The sequence below is a fragment of the Anabrus simplex genome, chromosome X (assembly GCF_040414725.1).
Source record: "Anabrus simplex isolate iqAnaSimp1 chromosome X, ASM4041472v1, whole genome shotgun sequence".
Taxonomy (NCBI): Eukaryota; Metazoa; Arthropoda; class Insecta; order Orthoptera; family Tettigoniidae; genus Anabrus; species Anabrus simplex.
This window is the reverse complement of record NC_090279.1, coordinates 164,018,236-164,039,730: the sequence shown is the minus strand read 5'-3', so window position 1 is coordinate 164,039,730 and position 21,495 is coordinate 164,018,236. Positions and strand designations below refer to the sequence as shown.

At 40.8% G+C, this 21,495-nt stretch overlaps 1 protein-coding gene across 1 annotated transcript in view; it reads left to right on the top strand.

Annotated features, from left to right (window-relative positions):
- LOC136886745 (fatty acid synthase) overlaps positions 1–21,495 on the top strand; it is a 367,163-nt gene that overhangs the window by 278,303 nt on the left and 67,365 nt on the right. The window contains exons 25-27 of the mRNA XM_067159549.2: positions 2,887–3,032; positions 10,554–10,801; positions 14,998–15,322. Coding sequence (XP_067015650.2) covers positions 2,887–3,032; positions 10,554–10,801; positions 14,998–15,322 — 719 coding nt within the window. The remainder of the gene's footprint in view (positions 1–2,886; positions 3,033–10,553; positions 10,802–14,997; positions 15,323–21,495) is intronic.

The window sequence follows — 21,495 nt, the reverse complement described above, 5'->3', positions numbered from 1 at the left end:
TATCTTTTGGGGTAAACACGAAAGAATATGCACCAATTTTGCACCAAGGTTACTCCACAAATGCACCACAACACTTGCTTTCAATGATACACCAAAAATACACCAAATTTTCACATGATTATACCCATTTTGTATGATTATTTTGGGATAAATGGGAAAGAATTTGCACTAATTTTGCAACAGAGTGTCACAAAGGTTACTCCACACATGTACCACAACGCTTCCTTCGTAAGATACACTAAAAACACACCAACCTCACACCAAGATTACAGCAATTGTGAACCATTACATTTGTGAGGTAAATATGAAGAAAATTGCACAAATTTTGCACTAAAATGATACCAAGGTGATTCCACAAATGCACTCAAATCCTTGGTGTAACTTTGGAGCATTTTTGAAGCAAATTTGGATCAACAGTGGTGTTGACAAGAAAGAAGTCTGGAAGAAAAACTTTGGTGTTTGACATGAAATTGGTGCAGAAATTGTCTGATTAATGTATTTAATTTTTTGGTGTGAAAATGGTGTAAAATTAATGTGAAACGATATGTGGTGTAATTATGGTGCAGTTTTGGTGCATTTTTCATTGGTATTAAATCGGTGCATCCGTTGTGCTTGAAGCCGCACTCGCACGCGTACACAAATAATAATAATAATAAAATGAACTCGGAAAATAATAGGAAATAATGAAGTTCATAAAATAAATATGGGAATAATAGAAAAAATATCAAAAGTAGCGACGATTCACTGGAAGCTTGGTAACGTGACGACTAACTTATAAATACACAAAATCAAACCATATGCAAGAGAACACTTACAGGCCTAATAATGACAACTACAGACAGGAGTGTGGAATGTGCAGGAACCCTATTGAGGTCCATGGGAAGGTATGCCATTATGGGGAAGAAAAGGTTCGCGATCATGCACCTCGAAACTCAAATATATTCAAAACAACAATTGAAAAATTACAAGAAACAAATAAAAATGACAGAGCAGCTGATACTTAACACTTTTGACCAATCGGATACAATTACGAATCAAAGACACAAATAAATGGCAGAGTAGTTGACAATTAATGCTTGAAATAAATGCGAGAAACTTTTATCAAGGATTCTCAGAGTGAATGGAGGCACCCCCGTAAAGAATCAAGACTGATACAATACGTTATTCAAAAGAGAAGGTTACATTTAAATGTAATAACAAAACATTGAGCCAGAAAAGGTTGGCCTCCGAAGACAATAGCAAAGTTCTACAGGAACTCGAATACGGTGAATCTGGTAATCTAGAGAAAAATCAGGCACGCAAAGTAAAATTCTACATAATTACGGAAGTTACTTTAAGTGGAAAAGGTCCGAAACACAAGAATGCATTTAAATCAGTATAAGGCAATAACTTAGCGCTTACCGTGAGGAACTGGAGACCCAAGGCGGAGCAAGTCCCCGAGCACACCTGCTCGCAAGGCCGGTCAGATGGAAAGACGCGGCCGAATCCTATCACGCACGCGAAGCCGGCATAAGACCGGAAATGGCAAATCACAATCAACCAATGGGACAGCGAATTCCTCTAGATTCCCATTTTTTGCCAATTGGAAAGGTCGTTATTCTCACCAATCCAATTGCATGACCATATATGGTCATTTCCTAACTTGCTGAAGCAGGAGGAATTGCATCACCTAATCTCTCCATGTGCAGTACCCACTGATCCAAAAGTTATGTACCGCACGCGCTTTGCCAATGCACAATGTTACAATTTTTTACGTAAAAAATATACAATGATAATACCTTTAGTACTTCTTCTTCTTCATACAATAATTAAAAAAATTAATTTTCTATAAATTCTTCAAGTTACATTAAAATGTCCAAAATGTCTTTTCTTCACACTTCTTGAAATTAATTTAAATGATAAACATAAAACACAACAGAATTAAATTTAAATACAAAAAATCACTTCAAAAATAATTCTCGCATCATGCAATGTTCATTTAGAGTTCCAATTAATATCTTGATCTGTCCAAAAAATAAAATGGTAAAACAACATATTAAGAAATACTATAATCAATGATTTTCAAAATAAAAGGTAAATAGTTTACATTTCCGAACTCAATAATATAATTTCACAAAACACAATGCGTATTTCCAGTTCTCCATCCCACCACAGGCGACAGTGCTTTTCTACCAAATTAGCACCATGTTTACACCGATAAAAATTTTACACCAATTTTTGGTGCAAACTCCACCACCTGGGGCTGATAATCAGGTAAGTCTTAGTTATAAAATAACCTGCAAGTTTGCATTTCTGGCCTAAATTAAGTGAGGGGGTGGGGGGAGATGGGCTAGGGTGTACCAGGACTTAGGGGCCCCGACCCCCCAGTTGCCCAGGATCCCAAAAATCCTGTCACTGGGCCTGGGCCTGTGATTATCCTCTTTTTTTTTGTTATCGCCTTAGCCTTTGTACACTGGGGCTACTATAAGAACTCTCCATTCATTTTGTATAGCTTCTTCATGCAAAATAGTAATTAAATATGTACTTGACACTAAGTAATGAATATAGAATGTGTAGTAGAGATAATTAAACATAGTTTTTTATGAAAGAAAAATCAGTTCTTCCTCTTTTGAATATTACATGTCATGCCATCTCTTGCAAGAACACCTGAAATATGTGTTCAAATCTGATCAAGTTTTGGCTCTCTCACACGGCCAAGAGCCATGTGTATACGCTGTGTCCCACATGCTATTGCATGGTTGGGAGCTGTGAGTATATGCCAGTAAGTTTGAAAACTGACTGCCTGTTTGCTAATATTAATTGATTGGTTTGTCGCTAAACTGATTCACTTACAGTTTGGTCAAACAAGTGACAAATGTTCTTAACTCTCTTTGTTTTGTTTGACAGATATATGGCAGCAGGGAAGCACGTTGGGAAGGTCTTAATACAGATACGGCCTCAGGAAGATGAACTGTGGGCCAAGCCAACTTTGATGCCCATGGAGGTTATGCCAAAATTCCACTGTAGTTCTAATTGTACCTACATTATTCTAGGTAATGTATCTCTAAGAATTTGTTAAAATTTGTAGCATGCTTATATTAGTTGCAGATGTTTTTGATCATTAGAACAACTAGAAACTCTTGCTTGCCATGACGTGTTACAACAAAAGCCTGCAAGGTTTGTGATTAACTATATAAATCCTAGAACTAGTGCAGCATGAGGATAATCCAGCCTAAGAGAGAACTGGAGATGGCAAGTGAAGAAGTAGTGTGGCAAGAATGATAGAGAAACTTGGGAGGGAGACACTGGTGAGTTAAAGGAAAGGGGCACAATGATGCCATGGTAATGCCTAGGCAAATAAGACAGTTTGAGGAGGAGGGGAGTTGAACAGTCAGCTAGAAAAGCCTGGTTACATAAGCAGGAGGTGGTTTAAGAGGAAATGCAACTAGGCAACGATCCTCTCTTGTCTTTAATCAGGAGGAAAATGGAAGGCATTAGGGACATTAGTGATGCTGAATGTAACACAAAGTTTAAGACTCCTACCAACATCATCTTATGAGCACTCCCAAGTCTAACATGAGTGTGAATGTGAAAATGGTTGTTTATGTCACATGCAGAGTTGGGAAGTAATTGAGTATATAAGAAATAAAATTATTTTCAATGATTGCTTTTTTAGTAATTTTTACTTGTAATCGTTACTTTTCCCAAAATGTATTTTGTTCTCATAATATATTTCTTAAATTTATCATCACTCATTTTTAGGCTATTGTGATGGGATCGCCACTCCCAAAGGTATTTTAGAGTTTCTGTGAGCAGTTTTTTAGGCTGCCCTTTACAATGGGGAATAGATGACTACATAGAAAACAAACACTGTTAATGAATAATGTACTCATACTATTCCCTAAGTACTGGGCTGCCTCTTCCACAATCTCCATCTTCTCTGATGTAGATTCTGTTGAGTTCTTCACTCATAACCCTGAGCTTACCAGATGCTACACACCGGGTCCGTGTGCTCTGAGACTCGCATAGACAGGGTCTCCACTCCCTGGGCAGGGCTGCCTACCTGCTTCCTGCCTACACCTACGTACAAATAAGACAGTCACTGGGCCAATAATGACAATTTCCTAAATGTCATGTCCTACACATAGAACTATAGAGAGACATCAGTACATTAAATAAATTCAATAAACTCCTGAATGTGAAAAAGATGCAGAAGAGAGTGTAGTGGTAAACAAGGATGATCCAGAAATGGAGACTGATATTGCAGTGGCAGAGGTGGCTGTTAAACAAGTGAAAATAGGAAAAGCAGAAGGGTTGGAAGAGTCGAAATTGGAAAATATTAAAGAAGGTTTGATAAATATAGCTCATGAAACACTGGGAATAAGAATTTGGAACCAAGGAAACCGTGGATTACAAGAGAAATATTGGATCTGATAGTAAAGAGAAACCAGTACAGGAGGGAGAATACCATAAGAAGTCAGGAACCATATAGATTTGTTAAAAATCAAATTACAACCTTTTGTAGAAAAGCAAAGGAGGAATAAATGGCAGAGATAACTAAGAACATTGGAAATGATATTGCTGAAGGAAAAACTAACAGAGTTCATTGACACATCAGAGCCTTAAACCAGAAACCGAAAGTGAAAAGTTCTATAATAAAGGATAAAAATGGGAAAATCTTAATGGATGCAGATGAGGTCAGCCTGCGGTGGAAAGAATATCTTGAAGAACTGTATAATGGGAATGTATCTAAAACATGGTATATTGAACTGGAAAATTATATAGAAGAAGATTATAAGGGCCCTGATATCACAAGAAGAGAATTTGAATCAGCGCTTGAGAGAATAAGTGACAATAAAGCTTGCGGTCCAGATAACATACCAGGAGAACTACTAAAGAATATGGGTGAGAAAATGAAAAATCTACTTTATGATGTAATCTGCAGATGCTACGATAGTGGCAAAATTCCTGAAGACTTCACCAAAAGCAGAACAGTTATGATACCAAAGAAAGGAAGTAGTGTAGAATGCTCTAACACAGATTCATAGTACTGTTCTCTCATGCATCCAAAATATTATTGTCAATAATAAAAGCCAGGGTAAATAACAAACTTGATTTCCAAATTGATCCAGACCAGTTTGGTTTCAAGAAAGGGATGGAAACAAGAGAAGCAATCTTTGCTCTAAGAACAATGTTATAGAAAGAAGAATGGAGATAAATAGAAACACATACATAGCATTTGTAGATATTGAAAAGGCTATTGATAATGTAAACTGGGACCAACTCTTCAAAATTATTAAATCTTCGGAATTAGACTGGAAAGCTAAGAGACTGATACTACGACTTTATGAAGATCATACCACAATAGTAGACATCGAAGGAAGCAGCCCAGGAAGTAAAAATCAGGAAGGGAGTAAGACAGGGTTTCCCCACTATCACCGTACCTCTTTAATGTTTCATCGAAAAAGCTATAAAGACGTTCAAGACAAACACAAAAGAAATTAGAATAAATGGATAACACATCCATTGTATTCGATTTGCAGATGATATAGCAGTGGTTGCAGACTCAGGAAAGGAATTATCCAAGATGCTGAATATAGCCTACTGTCATCAAATTTAGTAGATTTATACTTAAACGTTAACGTGAAGAAGACAAAAATATTAGTTTTAAGTAAACATCCTGAGGGAAATCACACCAACATCAGGCTTGCTAACAAAGTAGTGAAACAAGTCACCAGTTTCCCTTACCTCGGAAGTGTAATCACAAATGATAACCATTGCAGCAAAGAGATAAGAAGAAGAATAACACTTCCCAAACAAGCATTCAGCAACAAAAGAAATCTTCTGACCGATATACATCTAGACATTGAGATTAGGAAAAGTTTTGTGATGTCATTTGTGTGGAGCGTACTCTTATATGAATGTGAATCTTGGCCAATCCAAGAACAGGATATGAAACAGCTTGAAGCGTTTGAGATGTGGGTCTGGAGACGAATGCTAAAAGTAAGTTGGACTGAAGAAAGAACCAATGAAAGTATCCTGCCAGAAATACAGGAGAAGAAACAGCTGATGATAACGGTACATAGAAGAACAGCTAAATTCATTGGTTACACCATGCGTCATAATACCTTTCTAACCAATCTACTAGAAGGAAAGATCTTAGGAAAGAAGGAACAAGGTCGACCTAGGAAGCAATTCCTTCAAGTATTGATGCAAAACGTTGGATGTAGTTCCTACTGTGAGATGAAACGACAGGCTGAAGACAGAAGACAATGGTTGAATCGACAAGGCATTGCCTTTAGACATTGATTGATTGAGAAGGCATGGATGAAATATGTGTGGAAATTATAAAGAGAGCAGGACCTATTGGTCTACATTGGTTATATCCATCTATCCATCCATTATCTAAAGGCTAAGCCTTGTCGCTGCAGCCACATCCCACAGTCTTCAGCAGTCCTTTTTATCGTGACATAGGAAGCAAAACCCAGCTGAGTGATTATATTCCTAAGGTATGAGAGACGTGGTCTTCCTCTCGATTTCTTCCCTAGGACCTTTCCTTCGAAGACATTCTGGAGAAAGGTGTCATATCGTAGGACGTGTCCAAGAAATTTAGCTTTCCTTTGCTCTATTGGTTATATAGTTTGCTAATATGTATTTGGAGAAAAAGCAAGTACCTGATGATTGGTGTAAAGATACCAGTATTTAAGAAAGGTGACAGGAAGGTATATGTGACAATTATCAAAGAATTACACTGTTGTCACAAGTAGCCAAAATATTGGAGAGAAGAATGAAAAGGAGGATGAAAGGAAGGGTGGACAGAAACTTAGAAGAAGAGCAGTATGGATTTTGACAGGGCAGGTCAATGGTAGACTCTATATTTACCGTGAGGTTACTGATGAAAAACCAGTGGGGATATAGGTGAGATCTGGTGATGGTATTCCTTGGAAAGCATATGATAGTGTTAATAGAGAAAAGGTGTGGGAAACCCTGGAAAGAAAAGGATGTGGAAAGCAATCAAGGGAACTAGTGAAAGCAATGTTCCAGTTGTGTCCAGACTTAGTTTAGAAACCAAACTGGACTAAGAATGCGAAGTGTATTGTCTCCACTTATATGTATAATGGTTGTAGATGAAATTTTAAAGGAAATGAAAAAAAAACACAAAATGCAGTATCTGATAATGTCTTTTTCCTTGCAAACTTTACTATCATTACAGCCGCATGTGAAAAACATTTCAGTGATTTCCTAAAGACTTCCTCTATCAATTGTAATTTCACTGATTACTTGAAAAAGTAATTGTATTGTAATATTCCTCAGGTAACTGCAATTCAGCCCAATTACTTTTATTTCAAACATTTCCCACCACTGGTCACGTGTTATGGAATGTAGTCATTGGAATTTATACTGCAGATTCTAAAAAGTTAAGGTTAGATCATTTAGCACACCGTTCGTGGCCCTTGTATTTCTTTGGCCGATATCTTCATTTTTTGAAGTGTCGGATCCCTTCCATTTTTTTCCCTCTGATTAGTGTTGATAGAAGATGGTTGCCTAGTTGTACTTCCTCTTAAATCAATAATCACCACCACCATTCGTGGAAGACCTTCAGAATTATCATAGCAGTCCTGGGACACACAGAGTCCCCATTGTACTTCACCCCTATGTACCATTCCCTACTTCATGCCATTACCCATATCTCACAGCGTGGACTTACGGGAGACCCTATACTCTATCCTCTATATATATTTTTAACTTCCATTCTCTGATGGTGCATTTCTTTATGAAAAATATCAAGTTATTTAGTTTCACTACTCTGATGTGAGATGTATTCATCATCATCATCATTATCCTTCCAAGTATGGGCCAGTTACGGTCTTGCATTTTCTTTCCATCGCTTCATTGGACGTCTTATAGATCTGTGTCCTCTCGGTTGGTAGCGTAGGATCTCCTTTGGTAGTCTTCCAGATTCCATCCTTTGAACATGACGTTTCCAGTTTTCTTGGTAATCATAGATGTAATTGATTACTGGTTTCACACATTAAGTCCCTTAAGCACATCTTCATTTCTTTTACAATCCCATTTTGTATAGCCTGGTGCTCTGCGCATGAACGTCATTTCACATGCTTTAAATCTGGAAATGTCTTGAGTTCTTATTGTCCATGCCTCACTGTTGTAGCAAAGGGTTGGTCTGGCTAAAGTGTTACAAAGACGTAAACGAGTGTGTTTTTGAACAAGATATGGCTTCATAACGTGATTTATAATTCCTGCTGTTCTGGTAAACTTGGTTATTTTTGCAGAGATATCAATTTCCCCTCAGTAAGATAAATTGTATCCCAGATAATTGAATTCATTGACTCTTTCCAAAAAAATTTATGTGAACAGATTTTACTGGGGATAGGGTCCTTCCCCTTAAAGGCCATTTTGCTCTTTTCTGGTGAAATGATCATGTCGAATTTTGAAGAGACTTTCTGGAGATTAAATACTGACCACTGACGATCATCTTCTGATGATGCTACCAATGCAACATCATCAGCAAAGAGTATGGCATCTAGATGTGCGAGATATTTGCTGGCTGGGATTGATCCATGCCTTTCATGCCTTCATGTATTCATATTGTGGAACTGGTGGTATTGATTAGTGTTTTAAAAGGAAGTACAACTGAGCTACCATTGTCTCCTTAACACTATTCAGGGGAAGAAATGGAGTAAGTCCATCACTTGAAAGAATGAGGGTATCGGCAAAAGGAAGGGAATGGAAGGGCCACAAAATGCATGAAAATGAAAGACGCCCTTTATCTCACAAACTTAATACCGTCGGGGTTGAAGAAGGACAACAGTTGATCAAGGGACGTCAGATAGGAAAGATGATGAGAAGTGTGGCACAAGTAAATGGAAGCAATGTCAGACTCAACTATGGGCCTCATGGTCGTCAACATATGCTCTCAAGTTGAGATCCCATATTGCAGAATTGGGATTCAAGTTAACTGCATCATGCTGTGTTTTACTGCATTAATATGAAAAAACTTTCACATGATAATGTCACTTCTGTAGGATTCATTGCAAGCTGCAATTGTGATTCTTTCTCTGGACATCTAATTATGTAATTACCATGAATACTACACTGACTGACAGAGCAAATGCAACACCAAGAAGGAGTGGTCAGAACTTTATGCCAATTGCAGGGTAGACTGACGTCACTGAGGTATGCTCATGATGTGAAATGCGCCGCTGTGCTGCGCACGTAGCGAACGATAAATGGGACACGGCGTTGGCGAATGGCCCGCTTAGTACCGTGATTTCTCAGCCGACAGTCATTGTAGAACGTGTTGTCGTGTGCCACAGGACACGTGTATAGCTAAGAATGCCAGGCCGCCGTCAACGGAGGCATTTCCAGCAGACAGACGACTTTACGAGGGGTACGGTGATCGGGCTGAGAAGGGCAGGTTGGTCGCTTCGTCAAATCGCAGCCGATACCCATAGGGATGTGTCCACGGTGCAGCGCCTGTGGCGAAGATGGTTGGCGCAGGGACATGTGGCACGTGCGAGGGGTCCAGGCGCAGCCCAAGTGACGTCAGCACGCGAGGATCGGCGCATCCGCCGCCAAGCGGTGGCAGCCCCGCACGCCACGTCAACCGCCATTCTTCAGCATGTGCAAGACACCCTGACTGTTCCAATATCGACCAGAACAATTTCCCGTCGATTGGTTGAAGGAGGCCTACACTTCCGGCGTCCGCTCAGAAGACTACCATTGACTCCACAGCATAGACGTGCACGCCTGGCATGGTGCTGGGCTAGAGCGACTTGGATGAGGGAATGGCGGAACGTCGTGTTCTCCGATGAGTCACGCTTCTGTTCTGTCAGTGATAGTCACCGCAGACGAGTGTGGCGTCGGCGTGGAGAAAGGTCAAATCCGGCAGTAACTGTGGAGCGCCCTACCGCTAGACAGCGCGGCATCATGGTTTGGGGCGCTATTGCGTATGATTCCACGTCACCTCTAGTGCGTATTCAAGGCACGTTAAATGCCCACCGCTACGTGCAGCATGTGCTGCGGCCGGTGGCACTCCCGTACCTTCAGGGGCTGCCCAGTGCTCTGTTTCAGCAGGATAATGCCCGCCCACACACTGCTCACATCTCCCAACAGGCTCTACGAGGTGTACAGATGCTTCCGTGGCCAGCGTACTCTCCGGATCTCTCACCAATCGAACACGTGTGGGATCTCATTGGACGCCGTTTGCAAACTCTGCCCCAGCCTTGTACGGACGACCAACTGTGGCAAATGGTTGACAGAGAATGGAGAACCATCCCTCAGGACACCATCCGCACTCTTATTGACTCTGTACCTCGACGTGTTTCTGCGTGCATCGCCGCTCGCGGTGGTCCTACATCCTACTGAGTCGATGCCGTGCGCATTGTGTAGCCTGCATATCGGTTTGAAATAAACATCAATTATTCTTCCGTGCCGACTCTGTTTTTTTCCCCAACTTTCATCCCTTTCGAACCACTCCTCCTTGGTGTTGCATTTGCTCTGTCAGTCAGTGTATTTTCAAGGCTGATCCTATAGAGAATTTTTTTTTCCTGCAGGTGGTCTGGGGGGGTTTGGCCTAGAACTAACAGACTGGCTGGTGTTACGAGGAGCCAGGAAAGTTGTCCTCACCTCTCGAAGAGGAATCTCTACGGGTTACCAAAGTTTACGCGTCCGGGCCTGGCGCAGCTATGGTGTATCTGTAGCTGTCTCAACTGTTGATGTGTCCACAGAAGAAGGGGCAACTAAACTGCTTAAAGACGCAAATGCCATTGGTCCGGTGGAAGGAATCTTCAACCTTGCTGTTGTAAGTTGTCAATATATCATTTCTCCCAAACTAACATTTTATTAAATACATTTGCTCTTGAAAGCTGTTCTTTACTTACTGAGCAAAGCTTCATTCACTCCTTCTCCCAACCCATTCCCCCACCACTCTCTGTCCCCCTGGCTGGGCTGAGTAACTCAGACGGGTAAGACGCTGGCTTTCTGAGCCCAAGTGGGCAAGTTCAATTCTGGATCAGTCCTGTGATATTTGTAGGTGCCCAAATATGTCAATTGTGTGACGGTAGAACTTCCGGCATGTAAAGAAACTCCCACAGGACAAATTTCCATCACCTCTGCATCTCTGAAAACCATAAAAGTAGTTAGTGAAACATAAAACCAGTAACATTAAATTATTACTCCTCCCCTGAAAACTTCCTTTATTAACTTTTCCTTTCTTTTTGTTTTAGTACTGTATAACAAGGGCTTGTCATCTTTGTTCTGAATGCACTACAGCCTACACGATTATTGTTCTACCCTGTTTGGAGTTAACATCAGTCCATTATTTTTTGACAATATCCACTGTCTGATACCTTCTCCATCCTCTTCCTCTCCTTCCATTCACTGTTCCTGCTAGGGATTCCCTCAACACTCAGCCTATCTGTAGCCAATTCCTCTTCCTCATTATAACGACATAATACAGGGTGTATCTGTTACAAACTTTTAGGGATGATGGAGGACGGCAAATGGATCAATTTGAGATACGGAACCATAGTCCGGAAAAGATTGAGTCAAAAGTTAAGCAGAATTCTACTCATTTAAGTCCGTTTCCTGCACAACTTTCACAAGCTGCTCCATTTACAACAAATGTTCAAAATGGCATCCCCCTGCATCAATGCAGGCATGGCATCTTAGCACAAAGTTCTGTCTTACCCGTTCGAATATCCCCAGTGTTGTTTGAACAGCATCGCAGGCAGCGAGAATTCTTTCCAAGAGATCTTCTTAAGTCTCGACAGGTGTCTCATACACAAGGCCCCACAAGAAGAAATCAAGTGGGGTGAGATCAGGTGAAGAAGCGGGCCACAAAACATGGCCTCCTCTTCCTATCCACTTTGCTGGGAATGTCTGATCCAGGTGTTCACAAACCCTCAGTCTAAAGTGAAACAGGACCTCCTCTACCTATCCACTTTGCAGGGAATGTCTGATCCAGGTGTTCACAAACCCTCAGTCCAAAGTGAAGTTGGGCTCCATCATGTTGGGAACCACATGTGTTGACAAAGGGCAAGTGGGATGTGTTCCAGGAACATGGGTAGTACATCTCTGAGCACCACTGTGTACACTGCTGCATTTAGGCTGGGAGGAAGAAAAAACGGGCCTACTACATAATCACTGACTTTGCCTGCCCACATGTTAACTGAAAGTTTGTGCTGATGGCTCTTTACAACTGTAACGTTGGAATTCTCATCAGCCCAAACATGACTATTGTGACTATTTAGCAGACATTAAACAACTTGGATAATTAATAACTTTTGACTCAAACGTTTCCGGACTATGGTTTCTTATCTCAAATTGATCCATTTGCTGTCCTCCATCATCCCTGAAAGTCTGTGACATCATCACAGATACACCCTGTAAAACACCTTTCTCTTTACACCAACTTTCTCCAGCATCTTCTCACTCCTTACATTTTCTACCCAGGTTGTCCTCTCCCTTCTCCTCCACAACCAAATCTCAAATGCTGCCAGTTCCCTTTCGCCCTCCTCCCTCAGCATCCAGGTTTTGGCTCTATACAACGCTAAGTAAAACTAAACTCGTGTCCTCATCCCGAAGTGCTGCAGCTCTTTTCAGGCACACCCCCAAAGGAGGTGAGCTGCATGTACCATTTTAACCACATACCAGCCCTCCTGTCATTCTTAAATTTCTGGCAGTACCAGGAACCAAACCTGGACCTCTGAGGACAACAGCGTTATGCTCCAAACAAAATACTTCACCAGTCTTTTCCTCAGCATCCACAGAGGAGTCTCTCCTTTCTGCTAAAGGCCTCCTTATCCATGACACTACAAGTCTTTTATCTCCCATCAGAATCTCATATCCTCTGTTATTATCCTTCCAAGATATTTGAAGGCTGACACTAGCTTGATATCTTCCTGGCCTATCTTGATGTTTACCCTATTCCTTCTTACACTGATAATACCATAATCATCGTGAATGACATAGATTGAACTGAAAGAATTCCATCAAAAACTAGCTTGCCATGGCTGCCACAGTAATGGTGGGGGTACCCTACCAGCTTCTAGATGTTGTGGTAATTTTTGTTTTAAGAGGAAGTGCTCCTACTAACCATCCTTTCTGAGGAAATTAAGTGGAGACAAAAATAAAAATAAAATAAGAAGTATTTATTTAACAGAGGAATTTGAAAATGAGCTTCAAAATAAAACAAAAAAATATGTTATTAAGCTTAAAAGAACACAAATGCATCAGAAGGGAACATAAGTTCCCTGACTAACACAAAACGTGAAATTTATCCGCCCACTCTCACACAGAAAGTGAATGATGAGATCAGCATTATTCTCGTCATCGGCTAGCAGAGTTTGAGTGTCTCCTTCAGGCTGAGGTTCCGTTTTAGATCAGAGAGATGCGTGTACTCTGTGAGGTTGTGGGCCACGATGAATTTGGCACCATAAGGACACACTGGAGTGGTGGATGTCCTTTCTTATTTAAGAGGTAAGAGTACATAGATCTTCCATGACCTATCCTCAGTGTATACAAAACTACAGTTGCTCCCTGTGAAGGTCAGGAAGAGAGCAAATGACTGACTGAACGATATGCTTCAATTTGTTTCAGTCCTTGTAAACTACAGGGTGACCCAAAAGTACGTTAACATTTGACGAGACAATACTTCACGGAATATTGGAGGGAGAGAGGTAATAATTGACACACGTGCTTGGCAAGACATGGGGTTTTATTGATACCAAAACAAAGTACACAAACTGACCAGCAGATGGCGCTGGGCAGCAACACATCACGTATAAATGGTCACACATTCTTGACATGACATGGGGTTTTATTGACACCAACAAGTGTACAAACAGACAAACAGATTATGGCACTGGACTGCATGACACCTATGTACAATATAAAAGGAGCTTTACACATAATAAATTTCATTATTGGTCCGTATCAAAATAAATTTGAATATTTTAAGATTATAAAAGGAGCTGTCGTGAGTGAGGGCGTCCGATTCGCCTGCAATCGCAGCATGTTGACGTTACCAGAAAAGGCACTGTTAGTGAAGCTTTATTTACTTTATTTTGGTGGCAATAAAATCCCATGTCATGCCAATCATGTGTGTCAATTATTACCTTTCTACCTCCAATATTCCATGAAGCATTGCCTCGTCAAATGTTAATGGACTTTTGGGTCACCCTGTACTTCTCCCATTACATCTTCCAGTGTCTCTCCCATCTTTGTTAGAACTTCTTTAATTTGGCCCATCTCCCTCTTTCTGAGATGTCCAATGGGTCTTTCTCCAGACTGCCTAGGAAACTGTCTCTCCTGCAGGTGGTTTGCACGGCTAAGCCATTTCGGCTGTGCAGTTCTCAGCCTTTCTTGTTGAGTTCACCTGCATGTCTCTTCTTGTGCAATCATTCTTGATTCTGTTCTTCACATCTTAGCTGATCTTGTGATGAGAAACTTCATTTCACACACATCGCTTGTAATTTACTGATGTCTGACTCATTTGCTGAGTGGGCAGTGTTGAGGCCTTCGGTTCAGAGGGTTCCGGGTTTAATTCCCAGCCAGGTTGGGGATTTGAATTGCCTCTGATTAATTCTTTTTGCCCGGGGACTGGGTCTTTATGTTTGTCCCAACACTTTCCTCTTCATATTCAGACAACACACTACACTCCCAACCACCACAGAAACACGCAATAGTGATTACATCCCTCCATATAGGGTTGGTGCCAGGAAGGGCATCCAGTTGTAAAACAAGGCCAAATCCACATGTATGACACAGTTCACGCCCGCAACCGCACAGGTGTGGGAAAAGCAGTAGAAAAAGAAGAAGCAGCTTGTAATTTACTGACAATTTATTCCTACTAATTCTCATTCGTGCTGCATACAAGCTACATTCAGGTCTGCTAGTTATCACCCTTTCAGTATTATCTGCTAACTACACCTAAGATAATGCAAAATTCAAGCCAAAAGAGCTGCCAAATATATTAACCTCTTGTATGTTCCCAAGGTTCTCCGCGATGCCCTCTTGGAGAACCAGACTGAAGAGACTTTCCAAGAGTCCCTCAGAAGCAAGGCCATTGCCACCCGGCACCTGGATGCATTGTCTCGCAAACTGTGTCCACAACTGAAACAGTTTGTGGTGTTCTCCAGCGTGTCATGCGGTCGAGGCAATGCCGGACAGACAAACTACGGCATGTCGAACTCCATCATGGAAAGAGTGTGCGAGGCTCGAGCAAGAGACGGACTGCCTGCTCTTGCAATACAGTGGGGAGCTGTAGGAGAGGTCGGGCTGGTGGCTGAGATGCAGGAGGATCATCAGGAACTGGTTATAGGTTTGTAGCTTTCTATAATAAACGAGCTTGCTGGTGTTTCAGTATTCCTTTAGTGAATATGAATGAATGTTACTTCTTCAGTTAGTATTTAAAATCATTTTCATTTCCTTGGCTGACTATGCATAATGCCTAGGTCCCAGATTTTTAGGTTTTAATTTTTCTTTTTCCTTGCTACAGCCAAAACTGGTTACGACGTTTTTGTGGGGACCAAAGAAAGAAAAAAAGGGTCATAGAGAGGAAATGTGCTAACAAATTAAAAACAATTTCGCTGTTAAATTTAAGATTAGGTTTGAGCATAAAAATAAGTACAGGGAAAACAAAGAAGCAAGTGTTTACAAGTATAATTAATGAAATAAATAATACATTTTAAAAACACCAACATGGTAAAACATCAAGGAAAAACATTCTTAGAAATGCGAACTATACACGTTGCTTATAATGAAGAGGTCGGGGTAAAACCGTGCCCAGTAACATTTATTATGAAACCGAGCTGTCGGTGCCATTTGTTGACGATTATGATAAGCTATCAGTTAATACTGGAAACTTGTATGGAAACACACTCACAGGGCTCTGCATGTGACTTTCATTTTGTTGCCCCTAATAGTTTTTAGAAACACTCTGAGCAAAACAGTGTCAAACAATAAGGAGACCCAGATTACTGCGGATTGTAGGAGAAAGCTTATATTATCTAGTGATGTTGAAGAATACCCCAGTGATTCAGATGTAGACGCTGACTACCTTCTGAAGATAGCATGTGCAATTTGCTCTGTAAGTGGAAGTGAGGTAAGTGTTGCTTGTTATTATTTTGATTATAACGTAAGATTCCGCCATTGTTGCTGAGGTTATGTAACTTATTAAATCATTAGGTTGTGTTTTAGGAACCATTAACACATTCTTGGATCTACAGCAAGTGGCTTTCTCAGTTCAAAGTTTACCTTGGTTAGTTTAAGGCCTTTGTTAACCAAAAATCTCAGATGTGCATTGTGTGGCTTGGCACTATATTGTTCCGATTTAAAATCAGTTGCCTCTCATCATTCTTACTAAGAAATGATACATTATCACTTAGGATCAGAGGTTTATACGAGTTATAGAGAAACTAGTGCATAATTTTGCAGCACTCTTGTTAAAGTCATCGTTATTAGTTACATAACAGAGGATACAACATGGGTATTTCTCGTACTAAGGCTTGGTTTTTTCTATTGTTTAGGATATCGCAAATCATTTATCAAGGCCACCTTTAAGTTTATCTAAGAAAGATCCAAATGCTAGAAAGAGACATATTAAGAAGATACATATGAATAAGAGGAGGAGAAACGAAGGAAGAGAATATGTAGCGAGGAAGGAAGACCGGAAATGTTTCTCCAGGGGAAAAAGTCGGAGAGCTGTGTCACTGTCCCCTGAGATGTTTCAAACTCGAAGAACAACAGGTACTAACAATATTTAATGAAAAAAACATAAGCAGCCCGAGTCATGGCGTATAATACCAATATAATGGTCCGTTATTGGACATTATAAATTTTCCAGCTAACTCATTCTTGGTTGCCTGCGTTTCGCCCTCGTGTGCTAAGTTAGGCTCGTCAGTTGGGACTTAGCACACCACCCAAGACGCAAGGCTAGTGCATACTGTGGAGGCCACTGCATAGGCTATTTGAAGCCACCAGCAGTGCCATCATTTGATGGCCAGGCAGGCATCTATTTTTGGAAATGAGACATAGCTCTCATAGTGCATTGGCACTGCTGGTGGCTTCAAATAGCCTATGCAGTGGCCTCCACGGTATGCACTAGCCTTGCGTCTTGGGTGGTGTGCTAAGTCCCAACTGACGAGCTTAACTTAGCACACGAGGGCGAAACGCAGGCAACCAAGAATGAGTTAGCTGGAAAATTTATAATGTCCAATAACGGACCATTATATTGGTATTATAAATTTACTCATTCGGGACAAATATTTTAGGTTCCCTATGGGAATCAACATCTACATCATGGCGTATAACCGTTACGTCAATTATGGAGGAAATGCTGTAATTTCAGCTAGTCCATTAGCTGAGAGGTGGCAGCCCCACCAATGGTCTCACTTCCTTCAGGCTAGCAACCTGTCAGAAGGACATTTGATTGCTTTCAAGTCTTGCAAAAAAAAATGCAAGACCGTAACGGAACACATGGCCCAATACTTGGAAGGAAGATGGTGATGATGATGATGATGATGATGATGATGATGATGATGATGATGATGATGATGATGATGATGATGATGATGGACATTTGCAATCAATGAAATTAAACTGTGGTTTCCTTCTAGGAACCTTTTGATAATATTAAATGAGTTTTGGGATTTTGCTGATTTTGATAAACAAAATGCTTATGTATTTGGATGTATTGAAGCTATTCCTGTAAAGCGGAGATTCAGGGTACCTGAAGGTGAGCCAAGCTACAAACAAAATAGCTCTGTTTACCAAGGAAAATTGTATGGTATAACCTAGTGAACCTGCAAGATGTCATTTGTGAGTGTTCATGGTCTGCAGAACAACCGAGGAAGAATTAACAATATAATAAATAAATGTCGAAGGCAAGCATAGCTCCAGCAGATAGAAGAGGAAAGCATAACAACAGGCCTAATCGTCCTTCAAATGAAGCTGTAGCACTAGTTCACCAGAACATTAACAGTTTTCTGGAGTATCAATCACATTACATTCGAATTCAAAATCCTGACAGAATGTACTTAGCAAGTAATATGAACATTAAACAAATGCATGACTTATACTTGAAATTACTGCTGAAAGAAACATCCCAGCTGTGTCAGAGGATAAATACAAATTTTCAGTAAAGAGTACACTACTGGCTTCAAACTCCCTCCTTCAGATACCTGTAAGATGTGCGACTCCCTACAAGTGAAAATAGATCATGGTACCGTAGAAGATGAAAAATATTCCAAGAGTGAGGAAGAATTTCATCTCCAGTCTGCAGATGTGCCGAGAGCAAAGATGGCAGAATACTGTGAGTTAGCAAAACAAATTTCTTCAGTTCATGTAATATCCATCGATTTGTAGAAGACCTTACCAACACCTACCCTTACCGGTTCACTAGCAATTTATCTATGGAAATTGTGGACATGCCATGTGGGAATTCATGACCGTAGTAAAGACTTAGGTTGCATGTTTTTGTGGGATAAGAATATTGCAGGAAGAGGCAGTAACAAAATAGGTAGTTCAATGTTGAAGTATCTCAGAACAAATGCTGTTGATGCTAAAAACCTTGTGATATTTTTCTGATAATTGCAGGGGCCAAAACAAAACCTGGAATATAATGGCACTCTGGTCTTATTTAATTCATACTAAACAATTTAATGAGATTGAACACTGGTTTTTAACATCTGGCCACACATTCTTGCCATCAGGTAGAGACTTTGCCAAAATTAAGAAATACCAGTGAAATCACCCGAATGTGTACGACCCTGCCGACTGGAAACGTATCATTCAAGAATATGGGAGAAAGAAGAAGTTCAGTGTAATGGACATGAAACAAGACAAATTTTATGACCTGGCTGCACTAAAAGTTGGTCTTCTGAACACCAGGCAAAATACCAGTGTAAGTGGCATGGAATTTAAATTCACGGACACGATTTGTTTCAAATTTGAAGCAACTAATCCATGGCTTATCAAACTAAAAACAAGAGTGAATATGGATTTTGAAGACCTTAACGTACTGTAACAGGAAAATTGTTCAAGTCAGCTAGATAGGTATGAGACTGACACAGGGTGTGTCCGGTCACTATCTGAATTGTTACAGAAAGGAGAGGTTGGCATGAAATGAGTATAATGGACTCTTTCTTAAAATTGTTAAAGAGTTTATTCACAAAAATAAATGTTAAATTCCACATCACCTCAGTACAGGAGCTTTTATGAGTGCCCTCCTGGGTGTGGGCTGGTAATGTACACTGCAGTCCGGCTATTGCTCGTTCACCCTTGCATCGTCTTCCGATGAAGGTCTGGAAGATCTTGAAAATCTAGAAGATCTAGAAGCTCTCGTAGATGTAAAAATAGAACACGGCAATGCACTTGAGCCCAAAATGTACTCATTTAGGCAAATGACTTCTGCACATTCCGAGTTATCAGTATTGCCATTAATGCTTTCACGGCCCGTACTTATAGACATGATATTGTATAGGCTTTTGGGCTTGTGCCATGTCAAGAAAACAAGGTGAAATTCTTAACATTTAGCAGAAAACTGTGCTCTGCGTCCTCAGAAGAATTCTCGACTGTCCACGAGAAAGGCTTCTTAAACAATGACACGTTTGAATTTGGAATGTTATAATAGAAGTAGAAGTGGAAATGGTACATTCATTCACCACCAGATGTCCCTTAGGACGTGGCACAGCCCTAGCGTTCGAAGCAGAAGCTGACCGAACCATCACAATCAGACTGAGCGGTTCACATAACGTGTTTGCGTAACGTATGACAGGTGTAAGACATAGACATAAGCCTGGAATGAAACATCTGGCGACGAGGAACGTACGAATTTGGAAAACACCGAGACGAAATAACAATAGTGAAGGGGCAGGGAAGGGACCTACCTACGTAAATTCTTAATGGCTGGCAACCAGGTATTACTTAATTGATAGCCGGTGTCCATGTTGAAATTGTTAGGCTTACTACGTATTTCCACAGCTTCCCATATAATCCTGGACCTGTATTGTCTAGTGTGGGTAAGAGCTCGAGCACCTTGGAACATGACATCATGACCCGACGATAGAGCGTACTCAGCTATTGCCGATTTGTCAGGTTGGTTGAGACGAATATTACGTTCATGTTCTTTGATACGGGTACCATTGGACCGGCATGTTTGGCCGATGTAAACTTTCCGCACGTACAGGGAATTTTGTATACCCCAGGATGTAAAAGTGGGGACAATTTGTCCTTGGTTTTACTCAGACTATGAGCAATTTTAGTGGTGGTGCCAAACACGGTTTTTATATTGTGTTTGCGAAGGACCTTGGCAATTCGATCTGTGGTGTTGTGAATGTAAGGCAAGTAGGCAGTTCCCTTTATTTCTTCCTTCTGTGAGATTTGCTTGGTCATTTCTCTGGGATGTAGGGCTCTATGAATCTGCAAATCGCTGTAACCATTACCCTTAAACGTGACTTTGAGCGTGTCCATCTCCATGTGGATATGTGATGGCTCACAAATTCTTCTCGCCCGATATGGTCAAGTTTGATATAGATGTTGATTCCCATAGGGAATCTGAAATATTTGTTCCGAATGAGTAAATTTATAATACCAATATAAATGGTCCGTTATTGGACATTATAAATTTTCCAGCTAACTCATTCCTGGTTGCCAGCGTTTCGCCCTCGTGTGCTAGGCTGGGCTCATCAGTTGGTACTTAGCACACCTACCAAGACGCTGGCTAGTGCATACCGTGGAGGCCACTGCATAGGCTAATTGTAGCCACCGGCAGTGCCAATGCACTATGAGACACTTTGTCCCATTATCAAAAATTGATGCCTGCCTGGCCATCAGATGATATAGATGTTGATTCCCATAGGGAATCTGAAATATTTGTTTCGAATGAGTAAATTTATAATACCAATATAAATGGTCCGTTATTGGACATTATAAATTTTCCAGCTAACTCATTCCTGGTTACTCATTCGGAACAAATATTTCAGATTCCCTATGGGAATCAACATCTATATCATCTGATGGCCAGGCAGGCATCAATTTTTGATAATGGGACAAAGTGTCTCATAGTGCATTAGCACTGCCGGTGGCTACAATTAGCCTACGCAGTGGCCTCCACGGTATGCACTAGCCAGCATCTTGGTAGGTGTGCTAGGTACCAACTGATGAGCCCAGCCTAGCACACGAGGGCGAAACGCTGGCAACCAGGAATGAGTTAGCTGGAAAATTTATAATGTCCAATAACGGACCATTTATATTGGTATTATAAATTTACTCATTCGGAACAAATATTTCAAATTCCCTATGGGAATCAACATCTATATCATCTGATGGCCAGGTAGGCATCAATTTTTGATAATGGGACAAAGTGTCTCATAGTGCATTAGCACTGCCGGTGGCTACAATTAGCCTACGCAGTGGCCTCCACGGTATGCACTAGCCAGCGTCTTGGTAGGTGTGCTAGGTACCATCTAATGAGCCCAGCCTAGCACACGAGGG